We start from the raw sequence: 23,651 nt of genomic DNA on the forward strand, positions 1-23,651 counted from the left end.
TACAGTCATTAGGACATGCATGTATCTTCTTATACTCCAAACCAAAGGGACACATGAGCTTCTTTGCGTAATAATAAGACTTAGGAATTTCATTCCCATCAGGCAACATATCACTTAATGCGGTCAACAAAGAAGTAAAACTGATGTCCGTCCACCCATGCTTCGACTTAATGTTGAAAAGTGTTAGCACGGCCGATAGTTTGAAGTATTTTTTGCACCCGGGATACAAAGGCTTTTTGGAAGCCTCCGATAATAATTCAAACACTTCACCTTCAACACCTTGCAACATCTCATCCACTTGTTCATCCTCGACCTCATCCGCCTGATCTTCATCAGCTCCATCCTCACCATTATCAACAATATACTCATCATTCTCGTATTCCTCGTCCACATGAATCTCAGTGCTTCTAACACGCACATCATTCCGATCAAGATCCCCACTGTACTCTCCACTTTCTCCGTGCCAAATCCACACATGGTAAAATTGCCTAAACCCACGACATAATACATGATCTCTAATGATTTCAACACTATCGACCACATTCACACAATTACAATCAACACAAGGACAATAAAGGCCTTTGCCTCCCAGTGTGCGTTGATAAGCTAAAGCCCTCTCGCAAAACTCTTGAACCCCATTCCAAAATTCCAATGTATCGCGTCTACCATACATCCAACCACGATCCTTCTCCATTTAGTAAATTGTCTCTAAACATATATATAGCACCATATAATTATAATGTGTAAGTGCTACATATTTTATGTAAATCAAATTCAAGTACAAAACGTGAATATACCATTCATATAGTGAAAAAATGCATGTTTCCAAAGGGTCCTTATCACTCCAACCTAACCCATCCTTGAATGTCTACTCTCACTAGTGAATGTATGTCAACTTTCCAATTTTAAGGAAAATCCGGCAGCATTTCCCCCTAGTTCTCCAAGTACGCGATGTAGATAAATAATTACCCACATATGTACCCAGAGAACATAGTGAGGAAATGGTAAGCCAAGATGTTCCTTAAAATCGAAAAGAAAACATACATTCACCACCTAAGTGAGAGTACACATTCAAGAACAGTCCCAACCGGGGACTATTCAAGACTTTCTCCTAATGAGAAAGCCTTGAACGGGTATCTAGGCATATGATGATGCAATTCAAGTATTCTATATATTGTTGTATTTATTTGCAATTAAACAATACACAAGTTGCAATTTCATGAATAAACTTTTATTAAATGGATGAATAGAAAGAAATATAGCTAAGTAAAGTTTAGTAGTCATACCAATATAGCAACTACCCACTTGAGCTCAATATGTAGTCCTCAAGCTGATTAAACTCTTGCTTCAATTCACATATGAATCTATATATTAAAAAAACAAAAATTAGCAACGTCACTAATTCTCTAATATATTCACAAATCTCTAATGTATTCACAATTCTCTAATTTATTCACAACTAATTAAGTGGCAATATCACTATTTCTCTACTTTATGCACAATTCTCTAATTTAATCACAATTCTCTAAATTATTCACAAATCTATAATGTAATCACAATTCTCTAATTTATTCACAATTTTCTAATTTATTCACAACTAATTAGAAGCAAGGTCACTAATATACACATTAAAACATACAAAAACTCGACTAAGGCACAAGGTAATGCAAAATTACTAATATATTCAATCGAGGATCAAGAGTCAAAGCATTCAATCACAATAATTTGACTAAGAAATCACCATCTGGAACAAAAAGAAAAGTGCATGGAGAAAAATAAACTCACTCTTTTTCACCAAGCTTCACTGTAGTTCCTCCATATTCACGGTATCCCCTTCTTTGACAGCAACAGGAATATGATTCCCCGTCTTGTCACGAAGGCCAGGTCCAACAACAAGAACTTTGCCAGAATTCAGCTGAAATCGAATCCAAGCAACAAAATTCAGTAATAAATCCTTAAACTGATTCAATTATCAAAAACCAAACTCCCCAAAACAAGGCATCATAAACAAATTTCACAGCCAGCAATGTAGCACAAACATACAATTTTAATCCCAACAATGTAGCACAATTTTAATCTAAAATAAGATGAACCCATTAATTTTATTTGCATTTCATATACAATCTAAGCACAATTTTAATCTAAAATAAGATGAACCCATTAACTTGAAAAGATGAACTTACCCTAAATTAGTTGGAGGTGGAAGAAGCTAAGGGGATGAGAGAATGAAAAGACCCTCGCTGGTGGAGGAGGCGGTGCGCGCTGGTGGAGGTGGAGGCGGTGCGCGCTGGTGGAGGTGGAGGCGGTGCACGCTGGTGGAGGTGGAGGCGGTGCGCGCTGCAGCTGTTGCTATTTGTTTCGCACAGAGAAAGGCGGTGGAGGGCAGGGCAGGGCAGGGAGATTCACGGCGGTGGTTTAGGCACCTGAAAGCGCCGGTGAAGGTGGCGGCTGTGGTGGAGGGAAAAGGTGGAGGCACGACTACTCTGAGTGAGAACGAAAGAAGGGATGAACGAATGAAGGGAAGGAAAGAGAAAGAGAGGAAGAAAAGAGGAAAAGACGCGGTTTTTTTTGTTTTGAATTTGGCACCGGTTTGAATGGCACCGGTTCAAACCGGTGCCTTTTTTATTTTTGGCACCGGTTCAGAATGAACCGGTGCCTTTTCTCTTCTGGTAAAAACACGCCCAATTCTAGACCGGTTTTGGGCACCGGTTTAGGCTGAACCGGTGCCATATGGGGGGTGCCTAATGCTTTTTTTCTACTAGTGTAAAAAGATAGCAAAATCTAATCTAATCTAATATAATATATATAAATAAAGTAGGCATTTTTGGAGAGCATTGGGAGCGCCACATAAGAAAAGGTATATTTTCGACCAATTAAAAGATATGATACTTTCATACAAAATTTTAAAACTTATAATGAAAGAAAAAAATAAAAAGATAGCAAAATCTAATATATATATTTAAAGGGGAGTTTTTCCCCGAGTTTTTAGAGAGCTAGGTAGGATTTAATTTTCTTAGCGCGCCATATAGGATTATAAATTTAAGTGGTAGCCAATTAAATCAATAATATATATACTAAAAGACACACCAGCAATAACACGTGTCATTTTCTGGTGTGTCCTTTAGTTTTTTTTTTTTTTTAGTAAACAAATCTTATACATAAATAAAAAAAAAGATAGGAAAATAACACATAAAGAAAAGATTTGACAAATCTTATACGTATTACATAAATAAAAAGATAGCAAAATCTAATCTAATCTAATATAATATATATAAATAAAGTAGGCATTTTTGGAGAGCATTGGGAGCGCCACATAAGAAAAGGTATATTTTCGACCAATTAAAAGATATGATACTTTCATACAAAATTTTAAAACTTATAATGAAATAAAAAAATTAAGAGATCACCAAAAAAATACTTATATACAAAATGTATATAAAAATTCGTGCATCGCACGCCACATAAGCAAAAATAATATTTCGACCAATGAAAAATTAGATTTATATATTAATTTATAATTTTAATTTTCAGTCGCCATTTAAGAAAAAATTAATAAATGAAAGTTGAGAATTGAAAACAAAAAATAGTAATTTAAGATTTAAATTATGAAAAAAAAAACAAAAATTATCTTTTATATGATCTTTTACATTAGGATTTATATTATTTTAACAAATAATTAGAAATTAAAAAATATATTTTGATTTAATGATTTTATCTAACTATCCGATGAATGAGATAATATTTATTTCAATTTATAAATTCAAGTTCTATATATGTAAAATTTGAATAAGAATAATTTAAAACTTAACAAAATATTTTACCTTAAATTAATGTTAAAATAATAGAATAGAAAATAAAAACAAAAAATATTAAGAGATTACAAAAAAATATATACAAAATAAAATATTTAAAAACCGTGCATTGCACGGGCTTACATCTAGTATATATATATATATATATATATAAAGGGGAGTTTTTCCCCGAGTTTTTAGAGAGCCACGTAGGATTTAATTTTCTCAGCGCGCCATATAGAATTATAAATTTAAGTTGTATCCAATTAAATAAGAAATTATTAATTTCTTTTTGTAGACACCCATTTGTGTCTCCCCAAAACCAAACCCGGTGATGAGTACCTTTCACGTCGAATCATAATCGAATGAAACGAAAGTGTGGAAAGGTCTAGTGTTGCGGAAAGTTTTATTTCTTTTCTTTTCTTTTCTCTTCTCTCTGTTTTTGAAAACTTTATTTTAAGAAAACAGCCAATCCAGTTTGGTTGGTCTATGATATGGGTCCAATAGTGGTGTAGTTGGATGGGGCTTGTAAAGACCTTTCCAACAATATATTATAAGCCCAATTCCGATGAATATTGAGGAAGTTATGGCCAATTTACTAAACTGGGCCCGGTTTGAGTTTTAAGTACGGCCCAATGATCTAGGGGAGGGCCTAATATGATTTATCATTCTTAATGTAATTAGGAATGGTTTTGGTCTTCTAGAACATTCTAGAAGGTTCTTATCATTCTTAATTCAATTAGGATTCTTTAGAGTTTTAATCAAGATCAAATAGCATTTTCGACTGAAATTATATTATTTTATCTTCCAGTACGGTAAAATTATCAGATTTTCGAAAACGTGTTAAAAGCCGGTTTAGCATCCAACCCCAGGCCTTGGCGCCTGGAACCAGGATTGGCGCCTGGCGCTAGCCACTGGTCCTGGCGCTAATGAGCCAGGGTTGGCGCCAAGTTGTTTTTGCGATCTTCAGACTCTGTTTTGATAAATTATCTTTTTTGGCCGATTTTCTCTATAAATATCGTATCAAAAACTCCGTTTTGGGGGACGGATTATCATCTATCATTCACCACTTCTTTTATTCTTAAGTTTTAATAAATTCCGTTTTCATTCATTCATCTACAATCTTCAATCGTCAACAAATTAGTTTATGAATCATTAATCTTTCATTCATTCTTTCTTTTCTAATACTTTGCTTGTTTTACACAAAATTCCGCATTCACAAGATCTAGAAACACCTAGCCATATTCGAAGTTGCCTTCGCCCTAGACGTGAAAGGTTTTAATTTCTGAGGGTTTGGTCCCAAGTCTCTCTTTCAATTATTTAATTTAATTGCTTTGATTATTATTTTCCTTGAAGTTACTAACGTGTGTATTTTGTAATTAGAAAGAGGTACGAGGCATCCAAGTAAGTACTTTAATGGTTTAATTGATTTTATGATGTAGATATCATGCTTATATTGTTATTTTGATTCCTAGTATCATGTCTAGGGTAAATTTAATATCAAGTATGATTAAAAGTACGATGCTTCCTATGTTCTTCCTAATGTTAATTCATGTTAGTATCGTGTTAGGGTTAAAGATTTGATTTTTATTGCTTAGTGACATGTTAGGGCTTGTTATTAATCTTGTTAGTATCATGCCTAGGATCTTGCTATTTTTATTATGCTTTAATATTAACATGAACATGATTATGATTATAATTGTTATAATTTATTATTATTTTGATGATGATTATTTTATTTATGATGATTATGATTATTATTATGATATGATTATTATTATTCTTCATGATTATTATTCATTATGTTGCTTGATATGCATATTATTGTATATTGTTATTGCTTGATCACCTTTTATGCATGTTTAAAGGGAATTGGTATTTGCAATCACGCTTAATAAGATATTAATAATCTTGTTTAGGGTTAATATGATTATAATTTCAAGTGATCGCCAATAATAGTTTATTTGTGCATTAAATTCAACCAACATAGATTAAACAGGTTTAGGGTTAATCCTATTGATTGTATGTTAGTCAGAAAGCGCACATGAATACGAGCAGAATAAAGTAGAGGCCTATTATTAGGGCAGGTTCAATCTCTTTTAAGTTGGATTTGTACCTTCATCCCCGGACCCTTATTTGGTTCATGACCTTATGGAGTTGATGATCTCTTGGATCGTTAAGGGGTGTAACCTTCACCTCGTGAACGGTTTACAAGTTCCTTAAAAACTTGTTGGCGACTCTTTTGCTCTATCTTCTTCCCTTTTGGACGCCACCGTACTTTAGTGTATGATCACAGTGGGGTTCAAGCTAGTGGGATTTTTTAAAAGCTTGAAACTATTCCCTACAGCTTTTACAATTAAATAATTCAAATGCCATGCAAGAAAAATTGACGAATGAGATTTTAAAGTTTAAATTAATTAAATACAAAATATTATCTTTAGAGATTAGGAATTTTATTTAATATTTTAAACCTAATATAATAACAATTTAATCACATAAATATGAAAATATTTTTTAAAAAAATACTAACAAACCGTGCATCGCACGGGCTTCAATTCCCCGAGTTTTTAGAGAGCCATGTAGGATTTAATTTTCTTAGCGCGCCATATAGGATTATAAATTTAAGTGGTAGCCAATCAAATAAGAGATTATTCATTTCTTATACAATTAAATAATTCAAATGTCACGTAGCCAAAATTGGCGAATGAGATTTTAAAGTTTAAATTAATTAAATACAAAATATTATCTTTTGAGATTATAAATTTTATCTAATATTTTAAAACTAATATAATAACAATTTTAATAACATAAATATGAAAATATTTTTTTTTTTAAAAATACTAATAAACCGTGCATCGCACGGGTTTCATCTAGTAATATATAAGTAAGAGATTTGATATGTCATTCCATAATCTATATGAGGTAGTGGAGTACATTGACAAATATATAAACTTATAAAATACATTGAAAAATATATAAACTTATAAACAGAGGTTTTTTGTGTTTTTTTAACATAATTGTGCCATAATTACAACAATAATTATTTTTATTTTTATTTAATTATTAATTGTATGTTAAAAATCTCTAAGAGAGTAATTTGAATTTCAAATATTAAAAAATAGATAAAATAAAAGATTTGATGTACCCTTCTACAAATAAATATCAACAACTATAAATTTAAGAGAAAAAAAAATCAGGTTTTTTACATAATTTGTGACATACATAGTGACTACAGAGTGTAATGTACAACATTTAAGAAATCCATTTGGTTAACAACAAGAAAATTAAACCAATTTTTGATAAAATTAAATATATAATAATATACATATTGTCAAATGCGTTTTAAAATAGTTATCTGGCTAATAGACTCTTTTATAATAATTAATTATATGGTCTTTAATTTATAATAAATTCTTTACTCCGTATAATATTTTAGAAAATTTATTATTAATTTAAAAATAGTTATTAAAAATTACATACATCTAGTATGTTATATTAAGATTTTATGCTATGTATTTTTTCTATTTTTTAACGCGCCAATCTATAACTATATATATATATATATATATATATATATATATAATAAAGGCGAATTAGAAATGACACGTATTAAATATTTTTCCGTCATTTTTTTCCCTTTTCTTTTAATCAAACCCCAATAACTATAATATTAAAAAGTATAAAATATATTTTTAAAAATTAGAAATATGCAAAAGAATTCAATCAAACACATGTACTCCATAACATTTATAATGGGTTATTTGATATTTAAAGAAGTTTATTTTCCAATTTTGTACAAAATAAAAGTCATAATTTAGGTACAATTGTAGAAACTTTCTTTTTATATAACAATGAATTGTTATTATATTAAGCAAGTAATATGGATTCAGAGATATCATTTTGGAGTCTGACTGCAAGCTTGTTGTTGATCGGTTATCAACAGGAGCAAGGAACACAGCAGATATCGACACTGTCCTAAGAGATATTCTTTTAATGTTTACTAAATTTAATTCGGGTACTTGGTCCCATGTTAAGCGACATGGTAATTTTGTTGAAATTCGGTTACTGAAAATAAACGTAAAAGAACAACCCCCAAGTTAATCCCATTATTGTCCAAGGGAGATTTCTCATGGCCTTATGTACTCTCGGATATTATATCTCTTGATTAATTCATTATTGTTCCTGCGTTTCTCATAATGTAAAAAGCGAAGGAAGTGCTTATCTATATGTATAGCGGGCTGTTTGCACCAAAATAAAATACATTAAACTATAGCATATTGTTACAATGGATGCAAGAAAGATGAAACAAACTATCAGGATATTCAACAAACAAATTAAGAATACAGGGTAATGTATTAGCTACATCAACATCCACATGGGAAAGTAATCTTAACACAAAACAACTAGCTACAAGGCTTAAGGCTGTATCCATATTCCATAGGCAAGACGTCCTTAGTGCTGGGTTACCAAAAAACCAGATTCAAGGCATCTTTACTAATACACTGGTGCATCAATTTCACTAAGATCGATTGGTTTGAATATTGTATCTCCGAACGACTTGAATTCTTCCATCATTTTAGCATTTGTCGTAAGCATGTCTAAACCTTCAAACTTGTCCTTATGATGTAGATGTGATAAGCAGTTAGAAGGTTGGCTGAGAAGCTGAATCGCGTATTTTCTCAAGATAGGAAGCCCAAGGCCAAATTTATCCCACCATGTAACTGTTCAAAGTTGATGAAAGATTAATACAGAGTAACATTTTACAAAATCAATTGAATGAAAAAGCAAAACATTTAGACTTAGCATACCAGGGTGACAGGTTTCAAGCTCTGATATTGCTGTCTCTGTGAACAAAGATGAGTCACACCGAGTGTATACCAAGAATTGTTCCTCGAATGCCTCTTTTTCTGACACTGCCAACCATTTGTACAAGTAACATATACCCGGTTCAAAAATGTTAAGATCAATCGTGACAATAGGAGACAGGTAAACTGGATTTAAATAAGCGGCTGCAATATGCATAGGCGTGATTAGAACTTCTTTCAGCCGTTTAAATAAATCTCGTAGTACGTTGAATTTTGTTGGCTTGTTAACATAGCAATCCTCAATCCTTTGTTCAGCCTTCTCCATTGCTCCAAAAAAGTAGCCTATGTTAGGGACAAAGCTATCAAAGACACACAGAATTCGAATTAGTGGTCCAATTGCATCTAAGACCTCCTCCCCCTCTTGCCAAAACTTCTCTTGATTTATAGTATGTGACAACACTGTACTTTCAGATTCGCTTACGAAAGCTCTCTGTAATTTTGTCTTACACAGCATAACTTCTTGGAGCTTAGAAAATGGATTGTCATGTATGAATGTATCAGCCTTTTCTATTCTTCTCAGCATTAAGCTTCCTGATTCAGTTGTTGTGAGAAATTTATATGCATACTCTGTATCAATCAATAGGTCTACGAGCCATTGGCTTCTCTTACACATATTGTGCAGCAGGTTTATAATCTCAGAAGGCGCACAAACATGTACTGTGGATCTGAAGAAACGTCTGTGAGAATGTAGTGTATCACTATTAGCATATAACATAAGATTCTCTTCTGAGGTCTTTTCTCGATCAACATCATAAAATGTTTGTAAGGCTTCCTTTTTCATAGCCTTTTCCGTTACATAGAGCAATTGCTGAAGACTTGACTGACTAGAAGAGCTGTGAGATGGATCATGAGGATTGAAATAAATCACTCCTTTCGGACAGTAAACAGTATAACCCAAAATGTCATATCGTTCAACACTATCACCGTATTCCTTATCCTTAACATGAATCTTTACTGTACAGCCTGTGCTACTCCACGACTCACGAACACTTTGTATGTATTGCTCAATTTCCTTTTCAAGAATGGGGAGTGATTTTGAAACCAGACCCGAGTAAGATGGAGGTTCATAATTAGGTCCAGAACTTGCAATTGCACTCACTAAGTTCCTAAAGTACGGTTTATCAACAGTCTCTAAGGGAATGCTGTTCAAAATTAAGAATTTAGCAAGCAAATTATCCATTTCAACCTCACTTCCAACACACCGCGATGTTGAAACAGGAGGATGAGCTGATTTACTATGGACATGTTGCCTTTCTGGAGAGCTACTCGTGCTTCGAGTGACACCAAAACAAGTTTCAGCAATTTGCTCAGCTAGTGCAGAGGGCACATTTGGACAAGGACTAATACCACTTCCAGATTTTCCAGATAAATGTGCTTTAATCCTTGAAGCTCCTCCAGTATAAAATGTTTGGCAGTAGCTACAAATGAATCCACCATCTGTTTCTATCACATGCTGCCATATTTGGTCCTTCCTTCTACCCGTTTTTCTCTGCATATATACATTTTAGATGACATACAAAAATGACAATTCATCAGCCTCAGGATGAACCATATCTCAATTCACATCAACCCATTTTCTCTGCATATTATACAATCCATCTCTTACACGCACTGTACATAAGTTAGATCATACACTTCATATGCATAGAAAGTTAGGAGCAACGTAACTTTAAAACAAAAATCATATCTCAGTTCCTTTCACAAATATCACAATAAATATTGAAACTTTCTCATAGATAATTTTAAATAAAAAATAAACAAAAAATTATTAGTGTCAAATGATAAATCTTAATAAGAAATCTTATGGGAAACTATTTATTAAAATTTATTTTTGCAAAAAATAATATACATAGTATATGATTTTGTACCTCCTTTCGTTGTTTTTAGTTGACAACTTGACATACATTCTTTTTGAGAAGTTTTTTTTTTTTTTTTTTTTTTTTTTTTTTTTAATGTAAGTTTTTTACCTCCTTGTATTTATTAGTGTACCAATGGAGGAGCTAACTTATAGTCTTATACGGAGTAAAAAGAAGTGCTAAAACAAATTACCTTATAAACATAAAATGTTGTAAAAACTTTGCCGAATTTGAGAGGTTGACTATTTTTCGGCGTTAACTTTATATTTATTGCCCTTTTTAAAAAATCTTTTTCCCATTCATTTCCACCCAAAATTTTCATGTTTTTTCAAAGTCTTCCTCTATGTTCTACTCATTCCTCCATAAACTACCCACCAAAACCCAAATGTTCTCTCCCATGTTCTTCAAGAAGACCAAATAATAATTATAAAAAAGAGGAATTCTGCCATTATTTGAAGGGGAAGAGTAAGAATAACAGGTAGCAACTAACTTAAGCTGTGTTTAGTTCACTATCTTTCAAGATCCAGAAAAAATAAGTTATTAGAAAACATAAGTTATGAACGTCCTTTATTGTTTTATGTACAATTATTTATCGCTAAATATCTTTAATTCCTTTATAGAAAAACTTAATTATGAAAATACATATTAATAAATAGGAAATTTTGTGAAAAACTACCTATTATAATCCAAAATTTGCGAGAAACTACCTATTAAAAAAAATATTGTAATTGACTACCTAATTTTTGAAAAATGTTGTAATTTACTACCTTTACGCCGGAATATGAAGGAGTTTGACCAAATTTCTCCGGCGTTGACTTGGTCACGTGACACTTGGTGAAAGAAAAGGGTCATTAAGTGTCACGTGATGGTCATGCTTCATGTTTGACCAAAAAAAAAAAAAAAAAAAAAAAAAAAAAAAAAATCATTACCTAACATCATGCTTCATGCCCCTATACATATACTGAAATCTGATTTACATTTAACGCAAATACAACATCATAATTAAATATGCTAAACTAATTAAATATGCTCAATGTTTTTAACAGCTTGCCTACTAACCTTCATCAGGTTTACGCTTAAATTAGCGTGTTGCAGTCTTCTTCTCTAATTTCTTCAGCGCACGGTGCACATCTGATGATCCAATAAACAAAGAAAACTTGAAACCAAATGAAATTAAGCTTTAGTTAATAGGTTTCTGGTAGAAATAACAATGATATTAGCTAATTATATACGGAATATATCATTCAACTTTTGCTTCTTCAGAGTAATTATCTAAGCTTTGCATTTGTATTTCTTATGAAAGTTGCATTTATTTAGTAATTTCGCTCTGCAAAAGAAAGATGCATAACATGCATTGCATATTCATATGCCTTTAATGGTTGACTCGAAGTCGCCTATTTTTTTTTCTGGAAAAGAAATAGTCACCAACTTGGCTAAGTTCCAATTATCCGCACGAAGTTTTAAGAGAAATTAAAGAAAATAATAAATACAAATTCTTAAATGGACCTAATTAACACTAATTTATTGTGGACTATTAACATTAATAAAAAAAAAGTCACTATATTAAAATAAAGGTTACTATGTTGAAATAAAAGTTAGTGTGACATTGTAAAAGCTATAAAAGGTTAAATTTTTTTAATGAAACTAGCCTTCTGGCCCGTGCAATGCACGGCTTGTTCATAGAAAATCGCATGAGATGACTAGATGAGTGAGGAAATACCAATAAATAATTATGAATGTAATATGTAACTGAAAACATAATTAAAGAAATAAAAAATTTGGGACTTTAATTTGAAATGAGACTTAATAAAAAAAAATAGATGGAGGGACTAAAATCAAAGAGAGAAAATAAAAAGGTTGAATTAAATAGGGGAGATGAAGATGAAGTATTTAATGAAAGAGTTAAGAAAATTGTATATTAAAAAAATAAAAAAGGTAAAATGACATGAGGCACATTGGGTTGAAGAATGAAATAGGATAGTGTAATAGAATGATGATATATGTCTTTTTTGGTTTGCTTTTTTAAATACTAAGTATAGATATAGATTTTTAAGTTTAATATAATGGTCAATATGAATAATAAAAATCACTATGTTAAAATTAGGTCACTATTCAATATAATGTCGTACTCTAACTTCATAATAACATTAAAGGTCACTCAAATTTTTAAAAAATTACTATGTTAAAAATAAGGTTACTATGTTAAAAATAAGGGTCATTATATTGAATATAATGACAATTAAGTGTAAATAAACCTTAGGTCCACAATAATATTATTGTGAACCAGGTCCACGCAAGAATTTTTGAATAACAAAATATGGAGCTAGTAGGGTAGAAAAATTACGAAATTTATAAAATATTATTTACATTGGGTCTACTTGTTGAAATAAATGAATTAAATATTGAAAAGCTTTCCAAATAAGAAAAATGGAGTAAGTATTTAAAAACGGCCGAAAATAGAAAGTCGAGCAAGTATTTAAAAACAGAGGAGTATTTTTTTTTAGTAACAGAGAGTGATTTTTCTAGAAAATTGCTACATAGTAAAACAAATTAAAATTTTACAATTATGCTCCTATGTTTACAAAAATTCCCTACATACTGTCTATGTTAACCTTTATGAATTTTTTTAAAAAAACCTAAACTGCTAATTCAATTAGCGGTGATTTCGTCTCTTTATTTTTATTTTTATTTTTGGAGGGAGAGAAAATGGTGTTTTTAAAGTGAGCATACGATAGATGGAAGTATAATATGCAAATTCATAGCAGTTGCGTACTGTTTAGTTAAAAAAAAATAAAAAACACAAATAGGTTGTATATTTAGGTGATGTGGACAGTATGTGTAGGAAATTTTGATAAAATGTAGTGAAATTATGGAATTTTAGTTTCTTTTGACAATTTTTATGAAAATCGTTGAGTTAAAGATATCCATCAAAACCTCTTGTAAGTCAACACGGACCAGAATAGCGAGCATTGCCTTTTGGACATGGAGAGAGGAAAGGTTGTAAGATAACCCCATGTGTTTGTTCACCTTATTTTAGGTCAAATCAAAATTGATAAGTGCGGAGCAAATCAGCCTAGAGAACTAAGGGTCTGTCCACATCTACTTAATTTCAATTCAGTTCAGTTCAGCTCCAATCAGTTCAGCTCAGCTCCAATCAGTCCAATTCAGTTCAGTTCACTAATTTCCCTTTCTCAAAAAATATTCAGTTTAGTTCAGTTCAGTCCAATTCAGTTTAGCTCCAATCAGTTTAGTTCAGTTCAATTCAGCTCCACTGAGTTCAGTTTAGTTTAGTTTAGTTCAGCTTATTTCAGTAAATATGAACAAGCCCTAAGTGCAAATTAAATCATATCAGAAAAAATATATAAGTTCTCAACTATTATAGGAGTATACTCGATCAGACCAGAGTAGTTTATCCCAATACTTGAACGTTAACGTAATCATCTTTTTCTACAATTCAATTGATGTGTATATTTGAAGTATTTCATATAATTAACTTCCATTGATGTTGAACGTTTGAACAGCCGACCCTCTTCTCTCTTCTACGTTTTATAACTTTTGGTCATCTAGATCGGATTTAGGGCCCGTTCATATTTACTGATCTGAGCTGAACTGAACTGAACTGAATATTTTATGAGAGAAGGAAATTAGGAGCTGAACTGAACTGAACTAAATTGAACTTAACTGAAATTAAGTAAATGTGAAAAAACTCTTAATCTAATTTATTCATAAATTAGACTATTTATGACCCTTTTTTTAAAGCTAGTTTTTCTATAGCTTTGCATTTTAGGCTTCAATAAATCAATTCAAGTAGAGCAGATATTCGCTCGACTAATCATCTCTCTACAACGGAGTGTATGGTGGAGTCGTCAGTTTTTGTTAATTTTAGCCCTTTTAGGGTTTGTTTGACGTTACTGTGGTTTTCTGTTTTTTTGTTTTTTGATTTTCAGAATCAAATGATAGTTGTCATATAATGAAAAAAAATTTAGTCAAATTTAATTTATTAAAATCATGATAAGTTTGAAAACAAGTCCTTAGTTGTTTGTTTTTCGTTTGGGTTTATACGTACTACGTATGTGTCTTAGGGCTCATTAATATAGTAATCATCTTTTCCTTTTATTCATTGGTAAAAATTTGTTCGGTATCGCAACGATTGTCGAATTCTCAAATACATTCAGGTGAATCATATAATATTCATTCTTACGGCTACAACAAATTGTTAGATTATCTCTTTGAAAAGGTTGTACATTTCACTGATGTGTACGAGGGATGTACTACTGACCCACATACCACAGTACAAGGTTTAATCAATGATTGTAGCTTTAACAAAAGAAGCCTTTATTTGATTATATTTTATGTATTTGTTGATTTAGATTTCTTTTTTACATGTGTATGACTTTTTATCAATAATTTATTTTATTATAAAAAATAAAAATAATTAACTTCAATTAAGTTACAACACGAGGTTTCAAAAGAAAAAAAAGTTCAAATACGATAGGGTTTTGTTATATATAGCCTTAGGGCTATGAATAAGAATCAACAATTTCATATCATTAATTTTATTTTTCTTGTTCCAATGGAATCTTATAGTATTATTAATCCAGAATTAATCCACCCAAAAATATAATGAATACCTTTCTTAACTACACAATTAATTACCATGAAAATGCATTTATAAACCCATTAAAGCTATTTTTGTTTTTTGTTTTTTTTTTCAGGATAAAAACTCCCCGTATTGTATTTTATTTAATTATTTAAGCACTAACAATATAACATCATAGAAAGTAGAAAATTAAATATACTCTATAAAAAAAATATAGTAGTATTAAAATCCAAAATAAACACCGTGCAAATCGATCTTTGACTTACATTCTTCCAAGAAACAACATATAGCAACCAAATCATCTATTAAACCAAGGACTCCAACCAAACCATCTATTAAACCTACCCTCATGAAAAGTTTAAATTCCAAGTGGACAATACATAATATATTAGTGTGCTGCTATGATAATTTTTTTTTTTCTAAAAAAAAAAAGTTGTCTATGCATCGTGGTCACCTGATTCCATTTATTAGAAGTTAAACTTAGTTAATCATTGGTTCAAAATATTTCATTCATATAGCTCGGATAAAGGTATTTTACTAGAAGATAATGATATTGATTTTTTTTTTTTTTTTTTTTTTTGGAAACAAGCATTTTCATGGTAATTAATTGTGTAGGTAAGAAAGGTATTAATTACAGTTTTTGGGGATTAATTCTGGATTAAATAATACTATAAGATTCCATTGGAACAAGAAAATTAGAATTAATGATATGAATTTGTTGATTTTTATGCATAGCCCATATAATATAGATACCGGAAAGGCTACACATACAACCATTGTATGTGGTCCTCACATATGTGACATGGCTGCCTTTAATTGGTTGGTGAAATGGGTCCCAAATTCCACCATATTTGAAATTTTATTTGAATTTTAAATAAATTTCAGATTTAACCTAGCCTTTGAATTTCAAATTTTGTGTCATTTCCAATGCAAATTTTATTTCTTAAAAAATAAAATATAATAAATTTTTTTGTTCCTATTTCATCTTCCACCTTCGACATTCTCCATGGAACCTGAATGTTTAACTTTAATTTTTTTTTTCTTGAATTATATTTTTCGTCTTTTTCGACATTGAATAATTCATCATTTTTCATCAACATGTCATCTCCTTCGTCACTATTTCGGCAGACCCTCTAATTTCACCAGAACTCCATCTTCAATTCCTCATCTTTTTAACCATCTTAACAATTGTCATCTTCCACTAATTTATTAATAGACAAGCAAGATAAATATTCATTTACTTGAAGGTAATCTTGAACACCGACCTCAATTTGGGAAGGAAAAATCGTCTACTAAAAACCATAAGAAGCCCATGAGGTCCTTTTCGATTTTTGCAATCTTGCATACCAAATATACTAAATTCCTAAATTTTCCTTATTATTATTATTATTATTAATAATAATAATAATAATAATAATAATAATAATAATAATAATAATAATAATAATAATAATAATAATAATAATAATAATAATAATAATAATAATAATAATAATAATAATAAAAGCTGAACTCCTAAATTTAAGAAACAATGAGTTCTAGAATTCGATCTTATGGCTTGTCTAAAAAAAAAATTATGGAAAAAAATATATAAATAAACATGAAAATCCTCAATTTTGCTTCTTTCAAAAAAAAAAAAAAATCCTCAATTTTGAGGAAGGAAAAAGGATGAATGACTTTAATAATTTGCAATTTTTTTTTAGTAACACAAATAGTTAAATGTGGTAAGCAAGTATTTTAATCGTAATTGCAAAATAATTTTGGTAATTGCAAAATAGAATATCATGATTACAAAAAAGAAAGTAATTAAGTTTGATTATTTTACTAAAATAAAATGAACAACTTGAGTAATGGAATGATAAATAATTTTAACATTTTTACACCTATGAATAAGATCACATAATATCGATATAATTGATGTATGTGTTTGTGTATACTGAGGATTAACAAATTATCCACAAACACTAGTGAGGTTCTAATTATTTTGTTGTGGAAGAATTAATTAAATGATTAATAACAATTATTGGATAAAAACCTTGATAGCCTCGACTACAAGGGTTGGATAAAGGCCTCAATCTTATGAGAAGTGGACTATCTTTCATATAATTTTAACTATTTACAGTATTATTGTAATAACAATGATACATTTCACATCTTAGTGATACTAATGTTAATTAGAAGTACTAATGTTAAATTTTAAAATATTTTACGAATGGTCATGTTATATACCAACAAATACAATACATATCATTCCTCCAGATCTACTTCCTCGAGGTTAGGTATTTGAATCTCTTTATTCTTATTTTTTATAGGGGAGTAATAGTGATGTGGCAGAATGATTAAAGTTGCTTGAATGGTGATGTGGCATAATGAGAAGTTTAGAAGGTGACGTGACATAATGAAATATTGAATAGGTGATGTGGCGTAAGTGAAAAGGTCTACGTGACACATAAACTTTAGTAGGAACGCCTTATAATAAATTAGTATAGATTTTAACATAAACCGGTGACAAAAGGATACATTAGTAACCCTAATATATGCTAGAGTGTTTTTTTTTTAATTATTTTTTTTTATTTTTTATTAAAAGTACTTTTCTAGTAACATGATTATGATTAATTTAAAAAATCGTAAACACATGAGATTATTTAGCACTAATAAGATGTAACACTTGTAACTGATAATAGTTGTGTACAACACGTATGTATTATATTTTGCAAAAAAGTATTCATATTTCATCTTTAGAATTGACAAATTAATGTTGGTCATTATAGTTTAAGACCTCTAATTCATTTATATATTGATAGTGTTGTTTGAATTTGTTTGAGAGACATGTTGAAGTATTTATTTATAATGTACTTTCAATTGTTATTTCATGCTGCTAACAAATACAAATTACTCCTCTGTGTTACCAACTTATTTATTTAAATAATTTTTAGGTACTTGAAAAGTATAATTTGTATATTAAGATTATTTTTGCGATTCACATTACTAGTTTATCAAATTATCATCATATCCATTGTCTAGCTTGTTGATCTCCATTTTCAACATTTTTTGGTTTGCAAAATTTTAAGATTATTTTTAACTTTATCATAAATTCATTGGCATTAAAATATAGCTTTGATCATCTTCTCCGGTAGTAAGTTCTTCTTTGTTGGTGTTAATGGCTTAGCCCATCTTTTTAACTTCATAAGAATTTTTTTTTTATTATTTTTTTATTTTTTATTTTTATAAATTGTAATATGGCTGGAATTTGTAGCCTAAACAAATGAATAGCATTTTTTTTTTTTTAGAAGAAACAACAAACAAGGGAGGGAGCATTTGTCAACTGTCACTGCCAAAAAACTAAGGATGATATTTTCTTATGGTCTTTATTATTTTTATTGGGAAACACATAAAAAAAAAAAAAAAAGCATTGGGTTTTTTAAAAAAAATAACAAAAGCATTTAATGCTGAAAGTTTGGCGCTAAACTACCCGCCTAGAATGCAGTATGGGTGAAATATTTCCCAATATTTTTCCCTCTTTTTTTTTTTTTATCTAAGATGATGTGGCAAGTTTCAATTAGTGTTGTATATAGAGCCTACATACAACAATTGTATGTGTATCAGCTTCCTATAGATACACATACAACTCCCACATACAACACCAATAATATTTTGCCACATCAGCAATACCAAGAAAAAAGAAGAGGGGAAACTGGGGGGGATTTCACCCATAATTGCGCCATATCGCAAACTGAGGGGGAATCTTAGTGGGAAATCTTAGAGAGCTGATACACATACAACCATTGTACGTTGTCCCTACATACAACACTATTAAAATTTTGACACATTATTAGAAAAAGGGAGAAAATTAGAAGTCAAATATAAATTGAATATAAGGGAACTTGGGCCCATTATTCTAGCCAATCAAAACATGACAAATTAGAGTTGTATGTAGGGACCACATACAACAATTGTATGTGTAGCCTTTTTGCATTAATTACAACACAATATTGTATTTTTTCTGAAAATTTTACCAATAAATGTAAGATAATTAATATTTCAACAAATTTACAGTAAAAAAAATGGCTGTTGAAGATGAACAAACCACCGGAGAAGATGACAAAATCTACGAACCTCGGCAAATTTTCCGATTAATCATCAAATACTTGAATTCGCAAGCTTCTTCATTCCAAGTTAGAAAATCGATTTTGTTCAACAATCAACCATTTTGATTCAGTTTTAGTAGTTATTTAATTTTTCATTCATCCACCATGTATCTGGGTTTTTTTAGATTAGGATCAGAATTCATATTCATAACATAGATTTAGTTAAAATATTTCAGATTAGAAGCCTTGTTTGGGCTTAAGTACACTTTTGAGGCTGGTCTCTGTAATCTAGTCGTGGAGTCAGATTACTCAAACCTTGTTGACCTTTTACAAGCAAAATTTGTTGAGTTCTCTGCTACTCAAGTGGCCGTGAATGAAATTCTAGCCTTGGCTAGGACTTTTAATTACTGATGCTTTTATTTTGCTCATATAACTTGCAATAAAGTTGTCCATTGTATGGCAAAAGTAGCTTTATCTTTTGGGGAGGATTTGATCTGGATAGAGGATAAAGCTCTTATTTAAAAAATTTGGTCTGGGTTCACTACTAGAAAACAAGCAAATTACGACGGACTTGTTCCGACGGACCCGAATTTCCGTCGCAAAAAGGGAAATTTCCGACGGATTTCAGACGAATATAAATTCCGTCGAAAATTTCCGACGAATTCAATATTTTCGTCGTAAATCCGTCGGAAATTGTAAATTCCGACGGAATTTACAATTTTCAACGGAATTATAGTCCTTCGGAAAGTTCCGACGGAATTTACAATTTCCGACGGAATTATAGTCCGTCGGAAAATTACGACGGAATTTTCTGTCGGAAAATAATTATAAAAATTATACTTAAATTCCCAAACCCTAAAGCAGCCCCTTCCCCCTTTGTTATTTCCGCCTCTCTTTCTCTCTCTTAAGTTTCTGCTCTCTCCTTCTCTCTCTCCCCTCCTTCGTTCCCCCTTTCTCAGTCCTCTGTTCTCCTTCTTCTCCTTCTCTCTTCTCCTTCGTTCTCCCCTCTTCTCTTCTCCTTCTCTTTCCTTTCTTCTTCTCTTCACCGCCCCTTCTCTCTCCTTCGTTTCTTTTCTCTTCACCTACATCCACTACAAGAAAATAACCTTTTCGTAGCGATTATTTTAACCTTTAGTATCAATTGTAATTGCAACAAAAAGCTTTTCCAATGAATGGTCATTCGATACAATATCCCCCGTTGCCTTAGCCTTTAGTAGTGGTTTTCAATATCGCTGGGGTTGGCCTCAATAATCGATATGAAACACTACATCCAATCGTGGTGATTATTGTAGCGATTATAATCGATATAAATGTTTAACTCATTTTCTTTAAAAAAAAAAACATGCGTATGTTCTTTACAAGATTCGAACATGCAACCACAAACTCTTATATTAAATGTTTCACCAATAAGCTATGACATATTTTATGTAATCTTTGTCAAACAATATTTTTATATCTAGTGTTGAAAAGGCTTTTCGTATCGATTTTTAAGATTTAGTGGCGATTGTAAATGATACGATTTCTCAAAATTATATAAATGTGTAAAAATAGAGTGGATATGTATTGTTATGTTTTTCGTATCGATTTTATATGGGAAAACCAAGGCGATTGTAAAGTGATACGACTTCCTTAATTATTTCACAAACATACTTGCATATTGTAGCGAATGTACAATCGCTACGAAATAATCGCTACAAAAAGACAATTTTCTTGTAGTGATCAAACAACGACAACAACAATGTTACAACACCGACCCGACCGACAACAACAACTGCAACAACACACCACCACCAACATCAATCGCAACAGATTCGCAACACCAACAACCGGGCTGCATCAATATCAAACCCAACAACCACCTTCTTTTTTGGTAGATCTTGTTTTAATTTAGGATAGATTCGTAGATCTAGTTAATTTTATATGTTATTGTAATGATAAATTGTAAATTTAAATAGATAATTGTATATTTATATATTTGATTTAATTTTTGTTGATTAAACATCGTTTTATTTTATGAAATTTTGATTAAATATGTAGATCTACTGGTTTTGTGTGTTATTTCTTGCTTTAGTCGTGTAATTTTTTTTTTTGGGTTAATTTACGGTTTTTGGGGGTATTTTATGGTTTTTGGGGCTAATTTTTTGTTGTGGTGGTGTCGGTGGTGGTGTATGGTGGTGGGATAGAGTCGGTGGTGGTGTGTGGTGGTGTGTGGTTGTGGTTGGGTCCGGATGGGGGGAAGACTGGTGGTGTGGGGTGGTGGTGTGTGGTTGTGGTTGGGTCTGGATGGGGGGGACTGGTGGTGTGGGGTGGTGGTCTGGGGTAATGGGTGGCTGTTTTTTTTTTGTTTTTTTGAAACATTTTTACGACGGAATTGCCGTCGAAAAATTCCGGCGGATTATATTCCGTCGGAATTTTCCGACGAATTTTCTCTGGCCTGAAAATCCCTGCCGACAGATGAAATTCCGTCGGAATAGTGTTTCCGACGGAAATTCTGTCGGAAAAGCTGGTTTTCCTACAATATGTATTCCGACGACCCGTTACGACGGAAATTCCGTCGGAAACCCCATTTCCGACGGAATTTAGGGTGTTTCCGACGGAAAAATTCCGTTGTTATTTGCATGTTTTCTAGTAGTGGTTTTAAAATAACCTTAATGGCCTGTTTGGGAATCAGATTTTCATTTGAAATTCTGGATTTGGCCCAATTGTCCTGTTTGGATGTGCTTTGAATTTGGGAATTGGATTTGGTCCAATTCCAAGATTTTGAAGACATGAGTTTATTTTGATAAAATTGAAATTCCAGCTCTAAACCCGTCATTTCAAATTCCAACATTCAGTAAAATAAAAATAAGAAGAAAAAAAATCACGACTTCCAATTTCTCTTGCTTGGTTCCCAATTTCTCTCTCCTCCATTGAAGTAGATTGTGTCCTCCTCCTCCATGCTTTCTCTCCTTTATTAGAATGTACTCTCAATTCTCCATTGAAGTGGTGCGTGAGCCTTTTCTACCATCGAAACCCTTTCTTCATCTTCATCCTTTTCATGATTATCTTTCCCCCTCGCCGTAACAATTGACGGCATATATTTACCGGAAATTTATGGAAGGTCGGTATTATGAATCTAGAGCATGGTTTAGACTACAACAATTGGCATACACACGATTTTCCATCGTTACTCCGGCAACTTCTATGACATTTGAAGACGATTTCTTGGGCGATATATGCGACGGAGTTAGGGTTTTGGTGAGAAGCGATTGACGGTGAGTTGAAGTTGTTGTTGATGATGATCTGATCCCGATTTGACCGATCATGAGAGAGAAAATATGTTGAAGAAGATTTTTTTAAAAATATAGTAATGTTGAAGAAGACTTAATGCTTCAAATTAAATAAAAATGGCATATTATTCAAAAAACTACAGTGAATTTCAAATGATTGAATTGAAATGCTAAGTTTTCCCAAACAGAGTATTTAGATTTGAAAGTCTGTAATTGAAATTTCATATTTGAAATTCCAAATTTGAAATGAAATGCTAGTATCCAAACACTACCTTATGCCATTTTTTCATTTCTTCGGCTTTTGACGGAATTCTAAACTCCCGTAGAACTTAATTAATAAATCATATGTCAACAATTATACATGTCGTGATATGTAGTTCTTGCAACATTCCTATCTCATCCAATGTTTGTTGTTTTTTTTTTTGGTAACAATAACATTTTCTTTAGTAACAAATAGCTAGTAAAATTAATAAAGAAATATCCCTAATTTTCCGTTTAATTATATTATTTTTAAAATAGCAACGGAAAATTATTCATCCATTGAATATCGATCCAGCTTTAATTGTTAACAAAACTATGCTTTCGTTAGATATTGTGTTCGAACATTTCACCAAACCTTTTTTAATTGTAAATTATGTACAAATTTGTCACAATAAACCACATGGGAATATGGGATTGGACATAGGCTAAGTTATACGGAAATTTCACCAAATGCTCCCGAGTTATTTTTTTATTCACCAAATACCCATGCAAACTCTCAAATTCACCGTATACACTCGAGTTTCACAAAAATTTCACCAAATGTCCTCAATGACTAACGGCGGTTAATTTCGTTAGTCATTAAGGTTAATTAGGCCACGTGGCATGCTGCAATTGGTTCTTTTTTAATTAGTTAATCAATTAATTTAATAAATTACTTAATTAATATAAAAAAAATTAAACCCACCCCCAGCCACCCCCCTCCCCTACACTACCAGCGGCCCACCACCAGCCACCACGCAAGATCCCACCCCTCCCCCTGCACCGGTGGTCCATAATCGCCGACGAGGCCAGCCCCCCCACCCTCCGACACCCTCTCCCCTACCCCCAGCCCCTTCTCCCTCCGTTTCCATTCTTTGAGTGATTTCAAGTTTATTCTGCCTTCCATTTATTATATCCCTTTGATTTTCAAGTTTATTGTCT

At 31.5% G+C, this 23,651-nt stretch overlaps 1 protein-coding gene across 1 annotated transcript; it reads right to left on the reverse strand.

The window, feature by feature from the left end:
• Positions 1-1,801: 1,801 nt before the first annotated feature.
• On the reverse strand, positions 1,802-22,276 carry LOC145636169 (uncharacterized). The gene is made up of 4 exons (XM_081687647.1): positions 22,205-22,276; positions 8,600-10,145; positions 8,295-8,512; positions 1,802-1,915 (listed from the first exon to the last, which is right to left on the reverse strand). The coding sequence occupies exons 1-4, from the start codon at positions 22,274-22,276 to the stop codon at positions 1,802-1,804; spliced, it is 1,950 nt and encodes a 649-aa protein (XP_081543773.1).
• Between the last annotated feature and the right edge of the window lie 1,375 nt (positions 22,277-23,651).

This window comes from Chenopodium album, chromosome 1 (genome assembly GCF_948465745.1).
Source record: "Chenopodium album chromosome 1, dcCheAlbu1.1, whole genome shotgun sequence".
NCBI classification, from domain to species: domain Eukaryota; kingdom Viridiplantae; phylum Streptophyta; class Magnoliopsida; order Caryophyllales; family Amaranthaceae; genus Chenopodium; species Chenopodium album.

What these genes read in the sequence shown, in the direction of transcription:
- LOC145636169 (XM_081687647.1), bottom strand. Translation starts at nt 22,276, where the DNA reads ATGCCGTCAATTGTTACGGCGAGGGGGAAAGATAATCATGAAAAGGAT. An exon ending in ATGAAGAAAGGGTTTCGATG is followed by an intron (nt 10,146 to 22,204) that starts GTAGAAAAGGCT and finishes GTATATATGCAG; the next exon opens with AGAAAAACGGGTAGAAGGAA. An exon ending in TTAGTGAAATTGATGCACCA is followed by an intron (nt 1,916 to 8,294) that starts GTGTATTAGTAA and finishes ATTCGATTTCAG; the next exon opens with CTGAATTCTGGCAAAGTTCT.